We start from the raw sequence: 25,446 nt of genomic DNA, 5'->3' as shown, positions 1-25,446 counted from the left end.
GGGAAGGTGAAGGGGATGTTCCTGAAAGAGGCTGGGGATGGGGGGACTTTGCAGATGATTGACTGTGAGTTGAAGAGGAACAGTGGAAGCACTCAGAGATCCAGGGAGCATTAGCATCTGAGGGAGGAGGGGCACCCAGGCTTCCTCCGCAACTTTCTGTAGATTCCAGAGTTCCAGGACAGAAGGGTCTCCCTGTGAGCATCCTGCGTCTTATGGCTCCCAGGTCACAGGTGTGGTTCCATTAATTCCTGGGCTTTCTTGGCAAGCAGGCAGTATCATGCCCACCTGGTCTGTGTGCAGCCAGGGTGGCGAATGGCTTTGCTCCTGCTCTAAGGAAGCCCTCCCCCAGCTTGCTGATTGTGCCCAGTGGGGCCTGTTGAGAAGAAAGAGCCGGAGAGAAGGCCCCCAGCTGAGCTCCCAGGGGCAGTATTTCCCAACTTTAGGTGACATTGGTACCATTTTTGCTAAATGCTTTTTTGTTAACATACTTATCTTTTTTCTTTCCCTTATTTAAATATCTTTTAAAAGGAAACAGGAAGAAAGCTGCCACAATTGAAGCTTTGTTGTAAATGATGAATCTAGAGCCAGATGATGAACGTTCTGAAACGTACATCCTTGTACAACCCCAGATCATCTCATTCGGCACTTGGGGGAAATGAGCGAACTCAAGGCTCGCCCCTCCTCCCGAGGGCTCTGCATGGGTGTCCTCCCCCTGCCGATCCCAGTGGTTTGCTGATCCCTGACGTCCCTGCTCACCCCCTGGAGTTTACATGTGGGCGAATCGGGCTGAATCGCCAGCCTGAGGAGAGTGTTCCTCTCAGGCATGGGGTGAGGTTTCTGGTTCAGGATTGTGGCCCCTGCAGAGGCCATCATGGCAAAGAGTGTGCAGTTAACACACCTGCGGGCAGAGGCTATCGGAGGGGCACGGGTCTAAAACGTGGGTCTTTTTCCAGGAGCAGCCGGAGGCTTCTAGGGGACTTACGGGTGGAGGTAGAATGATCAGATTCAAGTGTTAGAAAGCTCCCCTGTCAGTGGTACAGGGAAGGGATTGGAGGGGCAGCTGGGTGGGGACACTGTGGGAGGCTTGGCCAAGGCCACGTGGGACCTGGTGGTGCAGAGTGAGCCGGCGGTGGTGGCAAAGGGTGAGAAGGTAGAACCCCGAGGAAGGCGCGGGAACTGGGGCTTGTCTGACTGTGGTGTGTGGGGCAGCTGGACCAGCATCCGTCTGGCGTGGCTCGGTGGCTGGTAGTGACAGGCACTGAGATGAAGCAGAGTTCAGACCAGGGAGAATGGGTGGGCTTGTTTCAGACAAGCTGCCCTTGAAGTTGGTGTGCGACATCTAAAGAAGAGTTGTCTCCCAGCTGGGGACATGGGTCTGGAGCAGTGGTGTGAATGAGATGGGAACTGATGACTCAAGTGTGACCACAGAGGTTGGTGGTGTCTCCCAGCTTCTTCAGGTCCCTGTGACCTTGGTGTATGATTAATGGATGCCAGAGTGTCCACGGGACACATCATCCAGCAGGAACAGTAAGTTCCACTGCTGGTTAGAGGCTGGACTGAGAAGTCTTCCTCCAAAACAAAGCAGATTATAGTGTGGGTTTTGATGCTAATGATCACTGAGACGCAGACAGTTTTTTCTTTTTTCATTTTTCTCTTTGTCCTCCACTTTCTCCTCCTTTGCCCCACATCCCTTCCTTCTTTTCATCCCTTTCCTTTTCTTTGCTGCTGCTTCTCTCTTGTCCATGGTGGTGGCATCTGGAACCGACACCACATTTTATGTAAGAGTGTAAACGTTCTGTGTGGGCACAGCACTCTAAGAGAGAGGTTCCGCTGTGAGGTTTCCTCTCTGCGCCCCACGTGGAGAGTTGAGGGAACTTCTGATAAGCCCTGAAGAGGAGACTCTGTCATTCACTTTACAGGGGCACATGCTGCTCATAACAAGATTTGGGAAGCAGAGATGCATGCGTCAGCAGAGCACAGTTATTATTTATAAGGCTGATTTGTGTCGCTAGATTAATGTTTTCACTTCTGGAGAAATTTACATGCTAATCACTTTTTGATAATTTGTAAATTATTTTAAAGAAACTGAGTCGCCTTTTCCTCTAATTAACGCTGGTTTGTTTCGCTTTTCCCCGTGAATAGATCACTGTCCTGGATGAGACGTGGACCGTGTTCAGGCGTTACAGTCGTTTCCGGGAAATGCATAAAACACTGAAGCTGAAGCATGCAGAGGTGAGTTATGACATAGTTATTTTCAATTAAGAACATCTGTTTTCAAAAGTAAATGCCATTGGCTGCCCTGTCAGTGCCCCCTCCTTCCTCTTTGGGTATTAGCTTATGCGTGTCACCAAGTTTTCCTCCAGTCACTCATCTCTCAAAGACAGCTTTTTAATTTTTGTTCTCTGTTCCGTTTGTACTTTACACAATTCAGACATCTTTCTGAACACAAAATTTTGAGTGATAGTAAGGAACAGTAAGTCATTTCTATCCTTTTCATTAATTTTATGATGTATTTTAAATAAATATTTTGATCAATTTATAACTTCTCAACCATAAGTGAGACCTATTAAAATGAAATAGTAATACATTTTTCAGTATGAATTTGCCCCTGTTTCCTGTAAAAAAAAAAGACTGCATTAATGCTTAGACTTCCACATAATGAAGAGTAAAGTCATAAAAGTTAGTTTGCCATCACACATGCAGGGGAGATGGATAGTAAATACGGAATTATCTAGAAGCAAGGAGGCATTTCATGCATCTGATAAGATACCCAGAGTGTGTGGACACATTAGTAGTCATTTTGTTTAAATTTGGACAAAGACTGGTTTTTTAATACTTTTCAGCAAAGGAAGGTATTCCTAAAATGAATGTGTTTCTTCCAAGCGATACACATTATTCTTAACTTTTTGTTTATTTTTGCTCCAATTGAAGTAAGCCTGGTGTAGGCATTTGCTCTTCGGGAAGTTTGGATTCAACTGACTATAAACCAGTCATTAGTCATTGTCTTTCAGCCTGCGTTCCCTACGTATTCTTGCCTGGGGAACCCCAGGAACAGGATGAAAAGGCAAAATGATAGGGTACTGAAAGAGGAACTCCCCAGGTCAGTAGGTGCCCAGTATGCTACTGGAGATAGTGGAGAAATAACTCCAGAAAGAATGAAGGGATGGAGCCAAAGCAAAAAGAATACCCAGCTGTGGATGTGACTGGTGATAGAAGCAAGGTCCAATGCTGTAAAGAGCAATGTTGCATAGGAACCTGGAATGTCAGGTCCATGAATCAAGGCAAATTGGAAGTGGTCAAACAAGAGATGGCAAGAGTGAATGTCGACATTCTAGGAATCAGCGAACTGAAATGGGTGAATTTAACTCAGATGACCATTATATCTACTATTGCGGGCAGGAATCCCTCAAAAGAAATGGAGGAGCCATCATGGTCAACAAAAGAGTCCAAAATGCAGTACTTGGATGCAATCTCAAAAACGACAGAATGATCTCTGTTCGTTTCCAAGGCAAACCATTCACTATCACAGTAATCCAAGTCTATGCCCCAATCAGTAACGCTGAAGAAGGTGAAGTTGAATGGTTCTATGAAGACCTCCAAGACCTTTTAGAACTAACACCCAAAAAAGATGTCCTTTTCATTCTAGGGGACTGGAATGCAAAAGTAGGAAGTCAAGACACATGGAGTAACAGGCAAATTTGGCCTTGGAGTACAGAATGAAGAGGGGCAAAAGCTAATACGGTTTTGCCAAGAAAATGCACTGATCATAACAAACACCCTCTTCCAACAACACAAGAAAAGACTCTACACATGGACATCACCAGATGGTCAACACCAAAATCAGATTGATTATATTCTTTGCAGCCGAAGATGGAGAAGCTCTATACAGTCAGCAAAAACAAGACCAGGAGCTGACTGTGGCTCAGACCATGAACTCCTTATTGCCAAATTCAGACTTAAATTGAAGAAAGTAGGGAAAACCACTAGACCATTCAGGTATGACCTAAATCAAATCCCTTATGATTATACAGTGGAAGTAAGAAATAGATTTAAGGGCCTAGATCTGATAGATAGAGTGCCTGATGAACTGTGGAATGAGGTTCATGACATTGTACAGGAGACAGGGATCAAGACCATCCCCATGGAAAAGAAATGCAAAAAAGCAAAATGGCTGTCTGGGGAGGCCTTACAAATAGCTGTGAAAAGAAGAGAAGCGAAAAGCAAAGGAGAAAAAGAAAGATATAAACATCTGAATGCAGAGTTCCAAAGAATACCAAGAAGAGATAAGACAGCCTTCTTCAGCAATTGATGCAAAGAAATAGAGGAAAACAACAGAATGGGAAAGACTAGAGATCTCTTCAAAAAAATCAGAGATACTAAAGGAACATTTCATGCAAAGATGGGCTCGATAAAGGACAGAAATGGTATGGACCTAACAGAAGCAGGAGATATTAAGAAGAGATGGCAAGAATACACAGAAGAACTGTACAAAAAAGATCTTCACAACCCAGATAATCACGATGGTGTGATCACTGACCTAGAGCCAGACATCCTGGAATGTGAAGTCAAGTGGGCCTTAGAAAGCACCACTACTAACAAAGCTAGTGGAGGTGATGGAATTCCAGTTGAGCTATTCCAAATCCTGAAAGATGATGCTGTGAAAGTGCTGCAGTCAATATGCCAGCAAATTTGGAAAACTCAGCCGTGGCCACAGGACTGGAAAAGGTCAGTTTTCATTCCAATCCCAAAGAAAGGCAATGCCAAAGAATGCTCAAACTACCGCACAATTGCACTCATCTCACACGCTAGTAAAGGAATGCTCAAAATTCTCCAAGCCAGGCTTCAGCAATATGTGAACCGTGAACTTCCTGATGTTCAAGCTGGTTTTAGAAAAGCAGAGGAACCAGAGATCAAATTGCCAACATCTGCTGGATCATTGAAAAAGCAAGAGAGTTCCAGAAAAACATCTGTTTCTGCTTTATTGACTATGCCAAAGCCTTTGACTGTGTGGATCACAAGAAACTGTGGAAAATTCTGAAAGAGATGGAATACCAGACCACCTGACCTGCCTCTTGAGAAATTTGTATGCAGGTCAGGAAGCAACAGTTAGAACTGGACATGGAACAACAGACTGGTTCCAAATAGGAAAAGGAGTACGTCAAGGCTGTATATTGTCACCCTGCTTATTAAACTTCTATGCAGAGTACATCATGAGAAACGCTGGACTGGAGGAAGCACAAGCTGAAATCAAGATTGCCGGGAGAAATATCAATAACCTCAGATATGCAGATGACACCACCCTTATGGCAGAAAGTGAAGAGGAACTAAAAAGCCTCTTGATAAAAGTGAAAGTGGAGAGGGAAAAAGTTGGCTTAAAGCTCAACATTCAGAAAATGAAGATCATGGCATCTGGTCCCATCACTTCATGGAAAATAGATGAGGAAACAGTGTCAGACTTTATTTTTCTGGGCTTCAAAATCACTGCAGATGGTGACTGCAATGAAATTAAAAGACACTTACTCCTTGGAAGGAAAGTTATGACCAACCCTGATAGCATATTCAAAAGCAGAGACATTACTTTGCCAACAAGGGTCGTCTAGTCAAGGCTATAGTTTTTCCTGTGGTCATGTATGGATGTGAGAGTTGGACTGTGAAGAAGGCTGAACACTGAAGAATTGATGCTTTTGAACTGTGGTGTTGGAGAAGACTCTTGAGAGTCCCTTGGACTGCAAGGAGATCCAACCAGTCCATCCTAAAGGAGATCAGCCCTGGGATTTCTTTGGAAGGAATGATGCCAAAGCTGAAACTCCAGTACTTTGGCCACCTGATGCGAAGAGTTGACTCACTGGAAAAGACTCTGATGCTGGGAGGGATTGGGGGCAGGAGGAGAAGGGGACGACAGAGGATGAGATGGCTGGATGGCATCACTGACTCAATGGACGTGAGTCTGAGTGAACTCCGAGAGTTGGTGATGGACAGGGAGGCCTGGCATGCTGCGATTCATGGGGTTGCAAAGAAGTCGGACACGACTGAGCCACTGATCTGATCTGATCTGATCTTCCCTAAGTATGGCTTTTTAGCCCTATTTTTATAGTTTCTTATGATATTCCAAAAACAATTTAATCATACATGTGTCCCTAATTTGTTTCATGTTAATTACATACTATTTTCTCCATGGCTACTAACTCTGTCTTATCTGATACACAACATAAAGAAGAATTCCTTTTTGTAAATAAAGTGATTCCTTGATGTACGGTAGAATCTTGGGTCCAGGAAAAATTGAGTTATGTCTGAAATTCTGTTGTTAAGTCATTATCATAATAGTATTCAGTTAAAAATTGAAGAGACTTCAGGTATGAATTTTAGCTCAGTATTCCCAAGAGGCTTCAGTTCCGAAAGTAACTACATCAAAGTTGTTATTAAGTTTGTTTCTACAATTTGCTCTTCCTATCCCAAGTTAATTTTGACAATAAGAAGAAGTAATTGTGTACATATTAAATGTACAGAACAACTGGTTTTTGCAATGAGCTTTGCAGCTCATTAACTAGTTTATGGTAAGTTACTCTATCAATACTTTAATAATGTATTGATTTTTGTGTTAGCTTACTAAATTCCCACAGTGGTAGTAGATGGAGAAGCAATTTACTTGAAACAAAAGGATACAAACTTTACCAGGAATATATATGTGAATGTGAGTGTGTGTGTGTGTGTGTGTGTACCTTCATTCCATTATTTATTTCACATCAGTTCTTTCAGTGCCATTAGTTCAATGTCATTCTACATAGGCACATTTTTGTAAATTCTCGTAATATAAGTAGCAGACAAGAACCAGAATGTCTTCTCTTCTGCATCTTAAATTTATATCAGGCAGGCTTGACGATAAACCAGGAAAATGTAATAATAACTGACACTTTAAAAATATGCATGCTGTGTTGCAGTTACCACTTGAAGTGAGGTACAGGCATTCTAAGAGAAATATCAGTAAACTGTGAGGGGCAGAAGTAGTATAAGCACGTTTTAGGGTTGCTTTCTAATAAAATGGCATTATAGTTGAGATTTGAGGTGAGCGATATTTAAACAAATTTGCAGAGAAATAATAGACAGCTCTAACCAATGCAGTCCATTGGAGAAGGGAATGGCAAACCACTTCAGTATTCTTGCCTTGAGAACCCAATGAACAGTATGAAAAGGCAGAATGATAGGATTCTGAAAGAGGAACTCCCCAGGTCAGTAGGTGCCGAATATGCTACTGGAGATCAGTGGAGAAATATCTCCAGAAAGAAGGAAGGGATGATGCCAAAGCAAAATCAACAGCTGGTTGTGGATGTGACTGGTGATACAACCAAGGTCCGATGCTGTAAAGAGCAATATTGCATAGGAACCCGGAATGTCAGGTCCATGAATCAAGGCAAATTGGAAGTGGTCAAACAGGAGATGGCAAGAGTGAACGTCGACATTCTAGGAATCAGCGAACTAAAATGGACTGGAAGGGGTGAATTTAGCTCAGATGACTATTTTATCTGCTACTGTGGGCAGGAATCCCTTAGAAGAAATGGAGTAGCCAAAATAGTCAACAAACGAGTCCAAATTGCAGTACTTGGATGCAGTCTCAAAAATGACAGAATGATCTCTGTTTCCAAGGCAAACCATTCAATATCACAGTAATCCAAGTCTATGCCCCAACCAGTAATGCTGAAGAAGCTGAAGTTGAATGGTTCTATGAAGACCTCCAAGACCTTTTAGAACTAACACCCAAAAAAGATGTCCTTTTCATTCTAGGGGACTGGAATGCAAAAGTAGGAAGTCAGGAAACACCTGGAGTAACAGGCAAATTTGGCCTTGGAGTACAGAATGAAGAGGGGCAAAAGCTAATAGAGTTTTGCCAAGATAACGCACTGGTCATAGCAAACACCCACTTCCAACAACACAAGAGAAGACTCTACACATGGACATCACCAGATGGTCAACACCGAAATCAGATTGATTATATTCATTGCAGCCAAAGATGGAGAAGCTCTATACAGTCAGCAAAAACAAGACCGGGAGCTGACTATGCCTCAGATCATGAATTCCATATTGCCAAATTCAGACTGAAATTGAAGAAAGTAGGGAAAATCACTAAACCATTCAGGTATGACCTAATCAAATCCCTTATGATTATACAGTGGAAGTGAGAAATAGATTTAAGGGATTAGATCTGATAGAGTGCCTGATGAACTACAGACAGAAGTTCGTGATACTGTACAGCAGATAGGGATCAAGACCATCCCCAGGAAAAAGAAATGGAAAAAGGCAAAATGGCTGTCTAAGGAGGCCTTACAAATAGCTGTGTAAAGAAGAGAAGTGAATGGCAAAGGAGAAAAGGAAAGATATACCCACTCGAAAGCAGAATTCCAAAGAATAGCAAGGAGAGATAAGAAAACCTTCCTCGGTGATCAATGCAAAGAAATAGAGGAAAACAATAGAATGGGAAAGACTAGAGATCTTTTGAAGAAAATCAGAGATACCAAGGGAACATTTCATGCAAAGATGGGCTCAATAAAGGACAGAAATCCTATGGACCTGATAGAAGGAGAAGATATTAAGAAGAGGTGGCAAGAATACACAGAAGAACTGTACAAAAAAGATCTTCATGACCCAGATAATCACGATGGTGTGGTCACTCACCTAGAGCCAGACATCCTGGAATGTGAAGTTAAGTGGGCTTTAGGAAGCATCACTACTAACAAAGCTAGTGGAGGTGATGAAATTCCAGTTGAGCTATTCCAAATCCTGAAAGATGATGCTGTGAAAGTGCTGCCCTCAATATGCCAGCAAATTTGGAAAACTCAGCAGTGGCCAGAGGACTGGAAAAGGTCAGTTTTCATTCCAATCCCAAAGAAAGGCAATGCCAAAGAATGCTCAAACTACCACACAGTTGCACTCATCTCACACGCTAGTAAAGCAGTACTCAAAATTCTCCAAGCTAGTCTTCAGCAGTACGTGAACCATGAACTTGCAGATGTTCAAGCTGGATTTAGAAAAGGAAGAGGAACCAGAGATCAAATTGCCAACATCTGCTGGATTGTGGAAAAAGCAAGAGAGTTCCAGAAAAACATCTATTTCTGCTTTATTGACTATGCAAAACCTTGTGTGGATCACAAGAAACTGTGGAAAATTCTGAAAGAGATGGGAATACCAGACCACCTGACCTGCCTCTTGAGAAACCCGTATGCAGGTCAGGAAGCAACAGTTAGCACTGGACATGAAACAACAGACTGGTTCCAAATAGGAAAAGGAGTACGTCAAGGCTGTATATTGTCACCCTGCTTATTTAACTTCTATGCAGAGTACATCATGAAAAACGCTGGGCTGGAAGAAGCACAAGCTGGAATCAAGATTGCGGGGAGAAATATCAATAACCTCAGGTATGCAGATGACCCCACCCTAATGGCAGAAAGTGTAGAAGAACAAAAGAGCCTCTTGATGAAAGTGAAAGAGGAGAGTGAAAAAATTGGCTTAAAGCTCAACATTCAGAAAATGAAGATCATGGCATCTGGTCCCATCACTTCATGGGAAATAGATAGGGAAACAGTGAGAGACTTTATTTTTTGGGCTCCAAAATCACTGCAGATGATGATTGCAGCCATGAAATTAAAAGATGCTTACTCCTTGGAAGGAAAGTTATGACCAACCTAGACAGCATATTCAAAAGCAGAGACATTACTTTGCCAACAAAGGTCCATCTAGTCAAGGCTATGGTTTTCCCAGTAGTCGTGTATGGACGTGAGAGTTGGACTATAAAGAAAGCTGAGCGCTGTTGAACTGTGGTGTTGGAGAAGACTCTTGAGAGGCCCCTGGACTTCGAGGAGATTGAACCAGTCCATCCTAAAGATCAGTCCTGGTGGTTCATTGGAAGGACTGATGCTGAAGCTGAAACTCCAATACTTTGGCCACCTGATGCGAAGAGCTGACTCAAAAGACCCTGATGCTGGGAAAGATTGAAGGCAGGAGGAGAAGGGGATGACAGAGGATGAGATGGTTGGTTGGCATCACCGACTCACTGCACATGAGTTTGGTTAGGCTCCGGGAGTTGGTGATGGACAGGGAGGCCTAGCGTGCTGTTGTTCATGGGGTCACAAAGAGTAGGACATGACTGAGCGACTCAGCTGACTGAATCAATGTTTAAAGAATAGATCAGTCTTATGGACTCTGTGGGAGAGGGAGGGGGTGGGGAGATTTGGGAGAATGGCATTGAAACATGTATAATATCATGTATGAAACGAGTTGCCAGTCCAGGTTCGATGCACGATACTGGATGCTTGGAGCTGCTGCACTGGGACGACCCAGAGGGATGGTATGGGGAGGGAGGAGGGAGGAGGGTTCAGGATGGGGAACACAGGTATACCTGTGGCAGATTCATTTCGATATTTGGCAAAACTAATACAATATTGTAAAGTTTAAAGATAAAATAAAATTTAAAAAAAAATAATAAAATTTTAGGGCAGGCACAAGCAATCTTTAAAGATATAGTAGAAGACAACTCACCTGAGGTAAAAAATAAGTTAACTGGTGAACTGAAGCTGTTGACTGGGACCAGGCAAAATTAATGAACAGAGATGATCCCATGTGCAAAATTATTTTCAGATGAAGAAGAGTGTATTACATAGATGCTGAAAAATTTAAGTGGCTTTCAAATGAAAAAAAAAAATGGAGGCGGCTTCCTCTTTCATCCGGTCGTAAGTCTGTGTGGAGCAGCCCTGCACTGCGCATACAGTTGTGATGGACACAGCCACACCCATCCTCTCATGAATAGAGAAAATGAGCAATAAACAGACGAATGAAACCCAGGAAATAAGAGGATGGTAAATAGTGGTTAAATGCCATGGGGAAATACAACAAAGCACTGTGATAGTGTGAGCTGGCCGGTGGGCTGCTGTAGATGGCTTGGTGAGAAAGGTGATATCTGAAGAGTGAGACTGAGCTGAGATCTCGGTGCCGGAAAGAAACGGAGGCATGAAGATCTGGAGGAGAGCTCATTTGAAGGTGAGAGAACAGCAAGTGCAAAGGCCTTGGGGAGGGACCAAGCTCAACGTGTTTCCAGAATTAAAAGACCCGTAAAAAGGGGCAAGTGTGGTAGAGAGGAGGCTGAGACCCAGTGGTGCCATGGGAAACCCATTACACTGGGTGCCGTAAAGGAGGGTGTGAATATCGAAGCCCAGCTGGAATTTCCATTCTGTTAATAGGCGTCCTTTCCCAGAAGCCCATTTCCTGATGGTGGACTCCCGATGTAAATAACGAAGACTGGAAGTTGCTTTTCCATGCTGAGTCTAGCTCCATGACATCAGTTTTTTCCTTATGAGGACAAAAAACAGTTTATGAAAGAGAAACTGCAGACAGTATGCTTGAATTTGAAAGAGAAGAGAGAATGTGAGTAGTGGTTGAAATCACGTAGTGAGATCTTAAAACAACACCGCCTGGAGAAAGGGAAGCCGAGTTAATCACAAACCCCGTGGGACTGCACCAGAACCAAGGAGCTTTTCTGTGGCCTCGGCTCTGATGGCCATCTCACCATTCACTGAGTGCATCCTGCCTAGCTGTGCTCTGCCTCTGACATTTGTGGTCTCTGGTGGAAGTGAGAGCTTGCCTCTTGTGACACAGCCTGTGAGCAGAAGCCCAGGCAGTTCAACTCTGTTTCCTATTTCTAACCAAACAACAATATCCGAACAGAAATGAGGAGAAGCATCATCTCTAACACAGTAGCGTGTCATTCTGGATCACAGTCGATCTTGTTTTGCTGAGAGGACAGCATTGTCCATTTAAGATATTCAAGATTTTCTTGAATATCAAGATGAATATCAGCTTTTTTTTTTTTTTCATAAAGTTGACATTTCTTTTGTGTAGCCTTACTTGCCGAGTGTTTGTTGGGACTTGAGATCAAGAATCTGTGCATTAGGTGTTCGTCCATTATAGTCGCTCTTATTGCTGTTCGTATGACCTCCCTCCCTATATCTAATGTGAGTCTTCTTGACGTCGTCAGCTGCCTCCAAATGGTCTGTATGCCATGCTTCGCCCCGGGTGACCCAGGAACGATGTAAGACAGAGATCACTGCTTGCCCGCAGGGCCCAGGGGGAGCCTGGCAGCAGGGAACACCACAGTCCACATGGCTGTCTAAGCGCTGCTCTCTCTGCCCATCTCTCCCAGGATATATCCTGGGATATTTAGGTGGCAAGAGAAGAGACCCATGTGGGGAGGCCTGAAGAACCAGTCTGCTGTATAGAATCCTAGGCAATAAGAGAGCCACTTTCTCTGGGAACAACTCCATGGGCAGAATGTCTAGAATCTGCATGCGGGACATGCTGAATTTTAAGAGTCACCTCACTCCGAGAAGCCTTAAGTTCTGGCTTCCTCCCAAATAGCTGTGGCTTCCCTAGCTCACAAATAGTTTATCTACTTGTTAAGCGATGAATCATTTTCCCACGAGCGGTGGTGCCTGGTGACAGAGTTGGCGTGTCACCTGATCAGGTTCCAAGAATCCACTTGATGGCCCTTCAGTCAGTTTCCAGATTTTTGCCGTTGTGACGACCACCCTGTACATTCTGGAAAATACCTACAAGTGCTGACTGTCTCTGGGAAGAACTCTCGTAATTGTTCACCTGTCCTTAAGGACTCAGTTTATGAAAAAGCAAGATTAGGAAAGAGCACACAGAAACGGGGTGGACTGAGACCCCTGAGGGCCTTCACCCCGATTAGTGAGAGGGTTTTAAGAATTCCTTACACATCATTCAGTTAAGTCTTCTAGTCTCCCTGTTAATTCACTTTCATTTGCTTAATTATTTACTGTAATGTCTCCTTAAGGAGAATGATGTCAACTGAAGGGCCCCTAAGGGATGTTCTGTATACACTTGGGTGATGAACCAATTAAAACAGGCAGGGGTTGTTGGTTATTAGGTGTAACATATGTCTGTGAAGAAAATAGAAGGAACCTAGGGGTATTTACACGCAAAGCGGAGTTGTGAATTGAAAGGATGAGAAGTCAGTGGATTCCCTGAAACTCTGGGGCGTGGGGATTGTGGGCAGGGAAAAAGCAAAAATCACAGAAAAATTTAATCCATTATTTTTTATGGTGACAAATTTCAGAATAGAAAAAGAAAACTGAATTATTTGTCCTGAATAATACTGAAGATGAACAGGTTGCCTGCAGGTGACCGGGCTTGTATGTAAGCGTTACGCTCAGTCTGTTTCCAAATTCACTTGTGTGTGGGGGCTGAGCGCTCACTGGGTGGAGGTGCTGTATTATTCAAGGGTTTTAAAATTGTTGTTTTATTTTTACTTATTTATGTTCTGTCATCTTAGCATTTTCCTCCGGATCCTAAGGAGCTTTGCCTTCTGTTTTGAGTTAGTTTGTCCCCTTGATGCACTGATGTGTATTGTGCAAGATAACGCTCCTCCTGGCTTCCCTTCTCCGTGCCCCTTCATTGACCTCGTATGGAATCATCATCAGATTAAACCCTGTGTTTTCAGAGTCCACATCTATAAAATGATCATGCCACAGCTAGTTTGTAAAAGATTCTGAGAGCCTCAGATGAAATACGTTATTGAAAGTAACTACAAAGAATCGTGCAGTGTCTGCCAGAGAGCACGCCTTTGAAATTTGGTCATGCAAATCACTGCCGCAGTGCTCTTTATCTATATGAGGACTGTGCATTTTCCACTCTATTAAAATCAGTATAACCCTTTTAAATACCAGTGAAGTTATGTGCTCGGAAACAGAGCCCCATTAAATGTCCTCTTCTCTTTATGGATGAGGCAGAGTTTACTATTGATGTCTAATGTCTGTGAAGTTTACTTGTGGGTCCAGGTCATAGTCTGAGAGTCCATCAAGACAAAAGCGTAGCTCATCCAGAAGCTGAAAAGACTATTTTAAAAGCTCATTCCCTTTCAACCATTAGAATGAATGATGAAGACCTCGTGTCCCATCCTGTTCCCCACTTTGGTTGAGTGGTCTGATGGGCGCTGAGTGTATTTAATGAGGTATGGGACACGGGGCTAGAAGGTCAGAGGGTCACTGAGAGAGCTGCTCCTTTTAGGAGGTCCAGAGATGCAAAGGACTTCATTTTAGTACGTTTAACAAGGAGTCCTCCTGAGTGCTAGAGCCTAATGGAGCCCTTATGCCTCTAGAGAAGCATCTCGCGGTGAAAGCAGTTAAGCGTTGGAATCGATTGTTGAGGGCTCTTTTATAATCTTGGCTAATAGTGATTCTGAAGCAGGTTTGTGTTCTGCCCAGAGGCAAGAGGATGAACCATGAAAATAGGATATTTTAAGTATTAAAATGTACAATCAAAATAAATGCTAAGGGGAAGTTTAAGGCCCACGTGTGGTGAGTTACTAAGTTACTGGGAACAGGCGTGCCTGTCTGCATCGTAACTGAGTTATCACAGTGAGTCTTCAGAGTCCCCTAGTGTCAGACAGGATCAGTATGCATCAGTCACGTTCCTAGGGGGCCTCCTTTCTCCCTGATGCGGAGCTGAGGGAGAAAAGCATTTTCAGAGCCTTCGAGTAGAACATGAAAGATTGCTGTGTTAGAGCAACTGTTCAGTTTCACTTCTGGCAGTCTCTGGGTGCCCAGTAAATATCACTGGGAGAAGAAAACGATTAGGCAGGAGCTTATGTCATTTGTATATGGACTTTCAGTTTGTACTGATAGAACCATTTCTCACCTTCTTTATTTCCCAAATAATTTCCCCAAAGCAGCACCAAAAAAGGGAAAGAAAAGAAACCAGCTATTGGCTTTATATTTGTCTTAGACAGCTATCTACCATCCATCACTGAAATGCATTCTAAACAGTTTTACAACCAGCATTCCAAATTTAATATAAAAATTGCAAATCTACTCACCACCCAAATTGTAAAGCTACCAACCATAGCCACAGGGAGCATTCGGTAAGCCTTAGATAAATTCAGCTGCATCAAGCACTCAGCCTCCTTGAATTTTTAAATAGCAAACAGCTATATAGGCAAAAAATAGAATGCTGCCAGCTCCCTGATCTGGTACGTTATCAGAGGCCCAGGTATCTCACTGTATGGCTTGTATTACACCATTCTATCGGCCTGATAGATAATCTGTATTTAAATCACTGCTTTCAAAAGTGGGTTGGGGAGAGAAAGACATCAATTAGCTAAGAAGCTTTTCCAAGATACGTGAATGCAGGCCCCAAGCTAGGAGATTCTGATTCAGTAATCTGACATGGGATCTGAGGGTGTGTGTAGTTAGGGGAAAAAATAGCCCCAGATGATGCTCTTTGAGTCACTGGTTAAGGTGCTGTCTGTCATTTCTTTCGTATCCACCATAGGAGCATTATTGACTTTTCATTATTATAGTCATTGTTATAGATCACCAAATCTAAAAGCTGATTTCCAGTGACAAATAATCTTGTCAAAATTAATGACAAGCAAATTTAAACCTAGACAGTGAAAACAGGTTGATAGCCTCTTGGAGCACCAAAGACTATGAAACACAGATTCATACTAGGCTTTCCTATCCAGCAAGGAGACTTCTGTAACTGGGTCGGAACCATTTGCACATTATGAAACATACGTACTCCAGGGGGCCTTAAAGATTGGGTAGTCCAGTTTTCATTTTAGAAATGAGATATCAAATCCCCAGAGAGAGTTTTGTTTGGAGTCACCTCAAGACTTGGGGCCCAGGCAAGGTTTATGTCTTCTAACTCCTAGGCCTTCTTCTTGGCCCAGAGTCTCCATGACCATGTTCACTCAAGAAGGGGGAGTTTGCAGAGCGCTTCAGACAAGACCAGAAAGAAGAAGGTCTCTTAACCTATGAAGATCTGTTACATAGCGAGACCCCCATGGATGAAAACTAGAAATGGGGTCCCTTCTACCAAATGTCATGGCAATGACAGGTTTCTGTCACGTTCTCAGTCCCTGAAAGGGACGAATTAGTATCACAGTAACAGATGGAAAATACAAGCATTTGAGTTAATTCAACTGCATAATTCTTCTTTAAAATGCAATATGAAATACTCATAGATCTGAAATGTTTCTCACTTTGCAAAATTGTTGCAACATGCATGAATGTCCTCAAATCTGTCTTACCTGGCTCATACCTAAGTAAAATTGATATTGGCTTTGGGAAGGGTAGGATTTTAAATTACAGTCTTTCTACCAAATATAACAAAGTCAGTGCATTCATAAGTACGTTTCTTTTTTTTTTTTTTGCATTTTTTTTTTGCACATTGCATGTGCAATGTGGCATGCAGGATCTTAGTTCCCCAACCAGGGATCGAACCCTGTGCCCTCTCCAGAGTGGAAGCATAGAGTCTTAACCGCTGGACTGCCAGGGAAGTCCTAGTACATTCCCAGCTGTAGTTTTATACCTAGAATCTCACCAAGTTTCTGTTCTTCAGTGATGGTAGGACAGCAGCTTCTGATGGTGGAATGTCCTAATTATAATTGCTGGCTGTTCCATGTGGACCACCAGCAAAAGATTCTGCCTTGTTCATTGGGCAGATCCTTAAGAGAACCTAGAATATGCCGGGCTCTGAGCTACGCACTTAGCATGTGCTCATAAATATTGTGGTTCTCTCGTGTTACCATGTGCTGTGCTGTGCTTAGTTGCTCAGTCAATGTCCAACTCTTTGTGACCCCCATGGACTGTAGCCCGCCAGGCTCCTCTGTCTGCGGGGATTCGCCAGGCAAGAATACTGGAGTGGGTTGCCATGCTCTCCTCCAGGGGATCCTCCCAACCCAGGGATCAAACCCAGGTCTCCCACATTGCAGGTGGATTCTTTACCATCTGAGCCACCAGGGAAGTCCAAGAATACTGGTAAGCTATCTCTTCTCCAGGGGCTCTTCCCAACCCAGGAATCAAACTGAGAGCTCCTGCATTGCAGGTGGATTCTTTACCAGCTGAGCTACCAGGGAGCTACCAGGTACCCTCATGTTACCATATCAGAGGTCTAAAGGAAGCTCATTGCTCCTTTGATTATCTAACTTGTCCTGAAGAGTGGCCACTTCATGCCTCTAATAAGTCAAACTTGGGGGAGAATTGCGTATTTGTTTGTGAGTATATTTCTCAGTGACAGCTGTTCTTATAAGGCCTTGGGAGCTGCTATTAATTTTGAGTAGTCAGAAACGCTTCCCTCTTGTCAGCTGTGAGAATTATGGTAGCTCTTTGATGAGTTTTCATTATTTGCATTTCTCAAAAGCTGGAGAAGCTGACATTTACAGCCATAAACCTGCAGTGTGTGGGTGTTTCAGATGCTGCCAGTTGTCCTGTAGTTTACATCTATCGGCAAGAGTTGGGTTAAAGCTGATTTGACCGTATAGTTTTGCTGTGTAGAATTTTTCCTTGAGTTTTTTTTTTTTTTTTTTTTTTTGGCCATGCCATGTGGCATGTATGGTCTTAGTTCTTCCACCAGGGGTGGAACCCATTCCCCCTGCATTGAAAGTGTGGAGTCTTAACCACTAGACCACCAGGGAAGTCCCATTTCTCTCTAATATTTAAAAAAAACTGGGTACTGTTTAGGTAGCCACATGCTACAGAAGTAAAGAAAATGTCTAGTAAATGAGGAATGACAGTAAAGTACACTTTTATTAGGTGGTAACAAAAGTCAAATGTTTTCCTTTCATTAGTCAGGATTCCATACTTTATTAGTTGTTGTTCTGTTTTCCTTCAGTGATTTATAACCCAGTTTTAGCTGCTTAATTGTTATAAAACCATAAAAGATAGGTGAGGTTTTTTTATTGCTGACTTTAATTTCTTTTCCATATAAAGGCTGCCATTATTTATATCCAAAGAAACAACGATGCCATTTATCAAAACCTGTGCTGTCTGTCACCTGCAAGACCACCTGGCTAACCTAGAGTGAACTTGGCCAAGAGAGAAAGGCTTCTAATAAAAACAGACTTTTCCATTGCTTTTAATTTGTCTTTTTGATGGCAGCAGCCTGGCCGACCTATCTTATTATAATGTAATAAACATTGAAGTCAGAATTTGAGCAAGATGGCTCTTAGAAGACATTAGGCTCTGTCAGTTCACTGGGAATAAAAAGGGAAAAGCCAACTTGTAGATGAAAATTTCACGCTGAGATCATTTAGAAATATTACAAAGCAGCAGAGAATGCTGACTCTAATACACATAGCTGGCCAACTTGATGAATAAATGGATACTCTGTTTTCATTTTCTCAAAACTGAGATTCACAAATAATTATATAAATGGGCAATGCTAGTATTATAAGGAACCACTGTCTTTTCTTACTCTGTTCATGATTCTTCCCATAGAGTTATTGTTCAGCCTAAAACTTACGGGCTTGCTTCTCAATTATGCAAAATAAAAGTTGATAACTTGGATTTTTAGACTCCACAGTCAGAGAAAAAGAGCAAGACAGATTTCACTGAAAACCAGTAGGCTTCAAAATTATCGATTTCATTTTTTAATGGCTTTTGTTTCAATACATTTATCTTTAGAATAATGTTTTATTTACTGAATTGCAGAATGAGCTTGCCATTATGTTTCTCTTAGGTCAAAGAAATGTGCTATTTTAATCCTCATTTGTTTCCTATGTTTTACTCTGTATAATTAGATTTCACAGTATGCAATGTAGGTAATAGGGCTGTTGCTCAGTTTCCTTCCAGTGTTTTCTAGACCTGTTGTGTCTCTCACAAATATCCACTATATTTGACCTCAATCATCATTTTTAACTTTAACGTACAATTTTCCCATAAGAGCTCAAACGTCTGCATCATTTCCCACTCCTGCTCTAAGGATAATGACTATAGCAGGAAGTGATACCATTTTAAAGGTTCTCTCATGAATACTGCATTCCCGTTTGTTTCTATCCTTTTTCAATTCTACAACCTCTTGAACGGTAACATTTCATTATTATATTGGTCTATTTTCCCATACACATGTTCACCTTATTTAAAATAAGAATGCTATGAAGATTTTACAGGAAGTAAGGTACACTCCTCAAAAGTAATATAGCCCAGTTAAGTATCTCCATGGTATGTAAAAGTGCTTCTCGTAACTCGGCGTGGAGAGGTTTTAATCATTAGTACCTGAGATACAGGATTTCAGAGCTCAAAAATGAAATATCTCAGTTCAATTCCTTCATCTTAACAGACGATGAAACTAAGAACTAGAGACATTATAGAAGCAGCTCTTTGCTGAGCTGAGACTTGAAATCTGATTGCCCTAAATCTCAGGTTATTAAAGGAAAAAGGCATACAATGTTAATTTAACCGTTCCATTAAATATATACAGAGAAGAATCACTTTTTACTGTTCCTCTAAAGATGATGCATGCTCATTTATAAGAGCTTCACATAATACAAGAAGAGAGCAACAGATTACTCAAAATCATTCTCTAAGTATAATTAATATTGCAGTTTAATGAACATTATTTAAAGTACTAAAATGGATAGGGACAGGTAAAGAGACAAATATGTAGACTGATACAAAGAAATTGAGGTGAGAAGAAAAAGAATAGGAAGAATGAATAAAATTGTAACATCAGGCTCATTCTGTATATGCTATTTTTAAATGGAAACATTAAATTTATTTTACTTGAATTTAACAAAGGGAAAGAAAATCAATTAAAACTGATGAAATTTCTGAGCTTCAAATTAAATTTTTCTCTGCCATACCCTCTAAAATAATATGTGTTTTTAAGAAAAAACAGCATGTCAGGCTTCCCTGTCCGTCACTGTCTCCCGGAGTTTGTTCAAATTCATGTCCTTTGTGTCAGTGATGCTATCTAACTATGTCATCCTCTGCCATCCTCTGCTCCTTTTTCTTTCAGTCTTTTCAAGCACTGGGGTTTTTTCCAACGAATTGGCTCTTCTCGGCAGGTGGTCAAAGTATGGGCGCTTCAGCTTCAGTCCTTCCAATGAATATTCAGGATGATTTCCTTTAGGATGGACTGGTTTGATCTCCTTGCACTCCAAGGGACTCTCAAGAGTCTTCTCCAGCACCACAATTTTAAAGTATCGATTCTTTGGCACTTAGCCTTCTTTATGGTCCAGCTCTCACATCCATACATGACTACTGGAAAAACCATAGCTTTGGCCATATGGACCTTCACTGGCAAAGCGACGTCTCTGCTTTTTGACATGCTGTCTAGGTTTGGCATAGCTTTCCTTCCAAGGAGCAAGCGTCTTTTAATTTCATGGCTGCAGTCACCATCTGCAGTGATTTTGAAACCCAAGAAAATAAAATCTGTCGCTGCTTTCACTTTTCTCCCTTCTGTTTGCCATGAAGTGGTGGGACCAGATGCCATGATCTTAGTTTTCAGAATGTTGAGTTTTAAGCCAACACTCCCTTCTTTCACCCTTATCAAGAGGCTCTTTGGTTCCTCTTAGCTTTCTGTCATTAGAGTGGTATCATCTGCATATCTGAGGTTGTTGATATTTCTTCCAGCAGTCTTGATTCCAGCTTGTGATTCTTCCAGCCCGGCATTTCCCATGATGTACTCTGCAAAGAAGAGAAGCGAAAAGCAAAGGAGAAAAGAAAAGATATTCCCATTTCAATGCAGAGTTCCAAAGAATAGCAAAGAGAGATAAACAAGTCTTCCTTAGCGATCAATGCAAAGAAATAGAAGAAAACAACAGAATGGGAAAAACTAGAGATCTCTTCAAGAAAATTAAAGATACCAAGGGAACATTTCATGCAAAGATGGGCTCGATAAAGGACAGAAATGGTGTGGACCTAACAGAAGCAGAAGATATTAAGAAGAGGTGGCAAGAATACACAAAAGAAGTGTACAAAAGATCTTCATGACCCAGATAATCACAATGGTGTGATCACTCACCTAGAGCCAGACATCCTAGAATGTGAAGTCAAGTGGGCCTTAGAAAGCATCTCTATGAAAAAAGCTAGTGGAGGTGATAGAATTCCAGTTGAGGTATTTCAAATCCTGAAAGATGATGCTGTGAAAGTGCTGCACTCAGTATGCCAGCAAATTTGGAAAACTCAGTGGCCACAGGAATGGAAAAGGTCAGTTTACATTCCAATCCCAAAGAAAGGCAATGCCAAAGAATGCTCAAACTACTGCACAGTTGCACTCATCTCACACGCTAGTAAAGTAATGCTCAAAATTCTCTAAGCCAGGCTTCAGCAATAAGTGAACCGTGAACTTCCAGATGTTCAAGCTGATTTTAGAAGAGGCAGAGGAACCAGAGTTCAAATTGCCAACATCTACTGGATCATCAAAACAGCAAGAGAGTTCCAGAAAAACATCTATTTCTGCTTTATTGACTATGCCAAAGCCTTTGACTGTGTGGATCACAATAAACTGTGGAAAATTCTTCAAGAGATGGAAACACCAGACCACCTGACCTGCCTCTTGAGAAACCTATATGCAGATCAGGAAGCAACAGTCAGAACTAGACATGGAACAACAGGTTCCAAATAGGAAAAGGAGTACGTAAAGGCTGTGTATTGTCACCCTGCTTATTTAACTTATATGCAGAGTACATCATGAGAAACGCTGGACTGGAAGAAGCACAAGTTGGAATCAAGATTGCCGAGAGAAATATCAATAACCTCAGATACGCAGATGACACCACCCTTATGGAAGAAAGTGAAGAGGAACTAAAAAGCCTCCTGATGAAAGTGAAAGAGGAGAATGAAGAAGTTGGCTTAAAGCTCAACATTCAGAAAATGAAGATAATGGCATCTGGTCCCATCACTTCATGGGAAATAGATGGGGAAACAGTGGAAACAGTGTTCTGGGCTCCAAAATCACTGTAGATGGTGATTGCAGCCATGAAATTAAAAGATGCTTACTCCTTGGAACGAAAGTTATGACCAACCTAGACAGCATATTGAAAAGCAGAGATATTACTTTGCCAACAAAGGTCTGTCTAGTCAAGGCTATGGTTTTTCCAGTGGTCATGTATGGATGTGAGAGTTGGACTGTGAAGAAAGCTGAGCACTGAAGAATTGATGCTTTTAAACTGTGGTGTTGGAGAAGACTCTTGAGAGTCCCTTAGACTGCAAGGAGATCCAACCAGTCCATCCTAAAGAAGATCAGTCCTGGGTGTTCAGTAGAAGGACTGATGCTGAGACTGAAACTCCAATACTTTGGCCACCTCATGCAAAGAGTTGACTCATTGAAAAAGACCCTGATGCTGGGAGGGATTGAGGGCAGGTGGAGAAGGGGATGACAGAGGATGAGATGGCTGGATGGCATCACTGAGTCGATACACATGAGTTTGGGTGAACTCTGGGAGTTGGTGATGGACAGGGAGGTCTGGCGTGCTGTGATTCATGGGGTTGCAAAGAGTCGGACATGACTGAGCGACTGAACTGAACTGAACTCTGCATATAAGTTAAATGAGCAGGGTGACAATATACCCCCTTATTGTACTCCTTTCCCAATATTGAACCAGTCCATTGTTCCACGTCTGGTTCTAACTGTTGCTTTTTGGCTCCCGTACAGGTTTCTCAGGAGACAAGTAAGTGGTCTGGTATACCCATCTCTAAGAATTTCCCACAGTTTGTTGTGATCTGCACAAAGGCTTTTGTGTAGTCAGTGAAGCATAAGTTACATGTTTTTCTGAAATTCCCTTGTTTTTTCCATGATCCAGTGAATGTTGACAATTTGATCTCTGGTCCCCTTTTCTAAACCCAGTTTGTACATATGGAAGATCTCAGTTCACATACTGCTACAGCCTAGCTCAAAGGATTTTGCGTATCACCTTGTTAGCATATGAAATAAGTGCAGTTGTACAGTAATTTGAACATTCTTTGGCATTGCACTTCTTTAGAATTAGAATGAAAACTGACCTTTTCCAGTCCTATGGCCATTGCTAAGTTTTCCAAATTTGCTGGTCTATTGAGTTCAGCACTTTGAACAGCATCTTCTTTTAGAATTTGCAATGGCTAGGCTGGAATTCCATCACCTCCACTTTGTTCATAGTGATGCTTCCTAAGGCCCACTTGACCTCACGCTCCGGGATGTCCGGCCCTACGTGTGTGACCACACCATGTGGTTATTCAGGTCATTAGGACCTTTTTTTTGTACAGTTGTTCTGTGTATTCTTGCCACCTCTTCTTAATCTCTTCTGCTTCTCTTGGGTCCTTACCATTTCTGTCTTTTATCATGCCCATCCTTGCATGAATTTTTCCTTTGATATCTAATTTTCTTGGTGAGATCTCTAGTCTTTCACGTTCTGCTGTTTTCCTCTATTTCTTTGCAGTATTCATTTAAGAAGGCCTTCTTATCTCTCCTTGATATTCTCTGGAACTTTGCATTCAGTTGAGTATTTCCCTTTTTCCCTTGCCTTTTGCCTGTCTTTTTCCTCAGCTATTCGTAGAGCCCTCTCAGATAACCATTTTGCCTTCTTGCAGTTTCTTTTTCTTGGAGATGGTTTTGATCATCGCCTGCTGTGCAGTGTTAGGAACCTCCGTCCACAGTTCTTCAGTCACTGTGTCTGTCAGTTCTAATCCCTTGACTCTGTTTGTCACCTCCACTGTATAATCATAAGGGATTTGATTTAGGTCATACCTGAAAGTTCTAGTGGTTTTCCCTACTTTCTCAGTTTAAGCCTGAATTTTGCAATAAGGAGTTCATGATCTGAGCCACTGTCAGTTCCAGGTCTTGTTTTTGGTGACTCTATAGAGCTTCTCTATCTTCGGCCTCAAAGAATGTAATCAAATCTGATTTCGGTATTGACTCTTTGGTGACACCCATGTGTAGAGTCGTCTCTTATGTTGGGAAAGGGTGTTTGCTATGACCAGTGCGTTCTCTTGACAAAACTCTGTTAGCCTATTAAAACAATGGGGCTTCCCTGGTGGCTCAGATAATAAAGAATCTGCAGGCAATGCAGGAGACTCGGGGTCAATCCCTGGGTCGCAAGATCCCCTGGAGAAGGGAATGATAGACACTAGCTTTCATGTGGTATGTTTCCATTTTATAAATTATCAATTGTGTTTCTCTTTTCTAAATGATCTTATAATAAAGTTCTCCCAGTGTATTTAGTCCCACCTACCTGGTTTTAAAAATTCTATTATTTTTATATTGTCAAACTATAGCACATTTTTATACATAACTTATGCATAATTCTCTCCTAGTTGTGAGTTTAAAATGAGGCAGTGTTTTCTTTGTCTTGCTTTCTTCATTTCTTAGAACCTTAGACTGTACTATCTCTTGGTTGAATTTTTTTGGTCATCCAACATGTTTTTTAAAGGTTCACCTTGATTCATTTTACCAGAATTTTATCTGTTTGAGAATGTCTTCCTGTGGCCAGCACAGTTTAAAGACATTTCTGTGTTAGTTATAAACTTCTTGGACCATATTTTCTTTCCCTTACAATTGGTTCTCAGTCATGTCTGACTCTTTGGGATCCTACGGACCAAAGAGGCTCCTCTGTCCATGGGTTTTCTCAGGTCAGAATACTGGAGTGGGTTGCCATTTCCTCTTCCAGGGGATCTTCCTGACCCAGGGATCGAACCTGCTTCTCTTTTGTCTCCTACGTTGGTAGGTAGGGTCTTTACCACTAGCGCCACGTGGGAAGCCCTTTCCTTCCTTTAGCACATTGCATCTTGCCTGTGTTTTTCCTACTCTAATAGCTAATCTGTGTTCTTACTGTCATCATTCTAACTTTTTCTTTCTTCTGCTGGGCTTTCTTTCTACTATTTTGTCGTTGTTGTTTTGCTTCTTCCATCTCTTTCTTGAGTTCTTGCTTATTTTCTTTTTTCTGTCAACATTTTTCACTTTAGAATAGTCTCAGACTGGTGATCTTTTTTTTTTTTTTTTTTTGGCTTTTAGCATGCCTTGTCATTTTTGTTGCAAGCTGGACATGATGTATCGTGTGAAAGCAGCTGAGGTAGACAGGCTTTAGTGTGTGGTTTTATATTTATCTGGCTATGATGTAGGCTAATTTGGGGGAGGGAAGCACCAGTGAATCATGGGGACAAGGAGGGGACAGGTCCTACGGAGAGGGAGGCAGCAATCTGCCAGATACCTAAACCTTTGCCTGGAATTTTTCTGAGTTTTGTCCCACCAGTTTTTTCCTTCACATTGAGACATACCTTTTCTTGTTTTCTGGTGTTGGTGGGGGACTGTAGGGTCACCGCCTGTGACAGTGAAGCCAGGTGTCTGCCCCTGGGCTGTTCTCCCACCTATACCTTGAGCAGCTCTGGGCTCTCCCCTAGCAGCCCCCGGTGGCCCCCTTGGCTTCGGGTGTCCCCCACCTTCTCCTTGTCCCCAGCTTCAGTCTTTAATCACAGCTTCATGGAATACCTACCTAGGGGTTTGGTTGCCAACTCTGGTAAGTGGCTTGTGGCCCCCAGCTTGGAGGGGCGGCGGGGAAGCTGGGCTCCCTGAGGTCACGTGGCCTGTGTATGGACTTGGTGGTTTCCTACTTTGCAGTCAGAATCTTTCTTTTACTCTTCATGTGCTTTTGAAGGCAATAAGGGGAACAAATAAAAGCTTTAGTCCACT

At 42.2% G+C, this 25,446-nt stretch overlaps 1 protein-coding gene across 2 annotated transcripts in view; it reads left to right on the top strand.

Annotated features, from left to right (window-relative positions):
• Positions 1 to 25,446, top strand: part of KIF16B (kinesin family member 16B) — a 307,508-nt gene that overhangs the window by 247,157 nt on the left and 34,905 nt on the right. For both annotated transcript variants that reach the window (XM_070800719.1, XM_070800718.1), the window contains one exon: positions 2,143 to 2,232. In XM_070800719.1, the coding sequence (XP_070656820.1) occupies positions 2,143 to 2,232 (90 nt within the window). The remainder of the gene's footprint in view (positions 1 to 2,142; positions 2,233 to 25,446) is intronic.

Source organism: Bos indicus, chromosome 13 (genome assembly GCF_029378745.1).
Source record: "Bos indicus isolate NIAB-ARS_2022 breed Sahiwal x Tharparkar chromosome 13, NIAB-ARS_B.indTharparkar_mat_pri_1.0, whole genome shotgun sequence".
Taxonomy (NCBI): domain Eukaryota; kingdom Metazoa; phylum Chordata; class Mammalia; order Artiodactyla; family Bovidae; genus Bos; species Bos indicus.
This window is presented reverse-complemented; position numbering and strand designations above follow the sequence as displayed.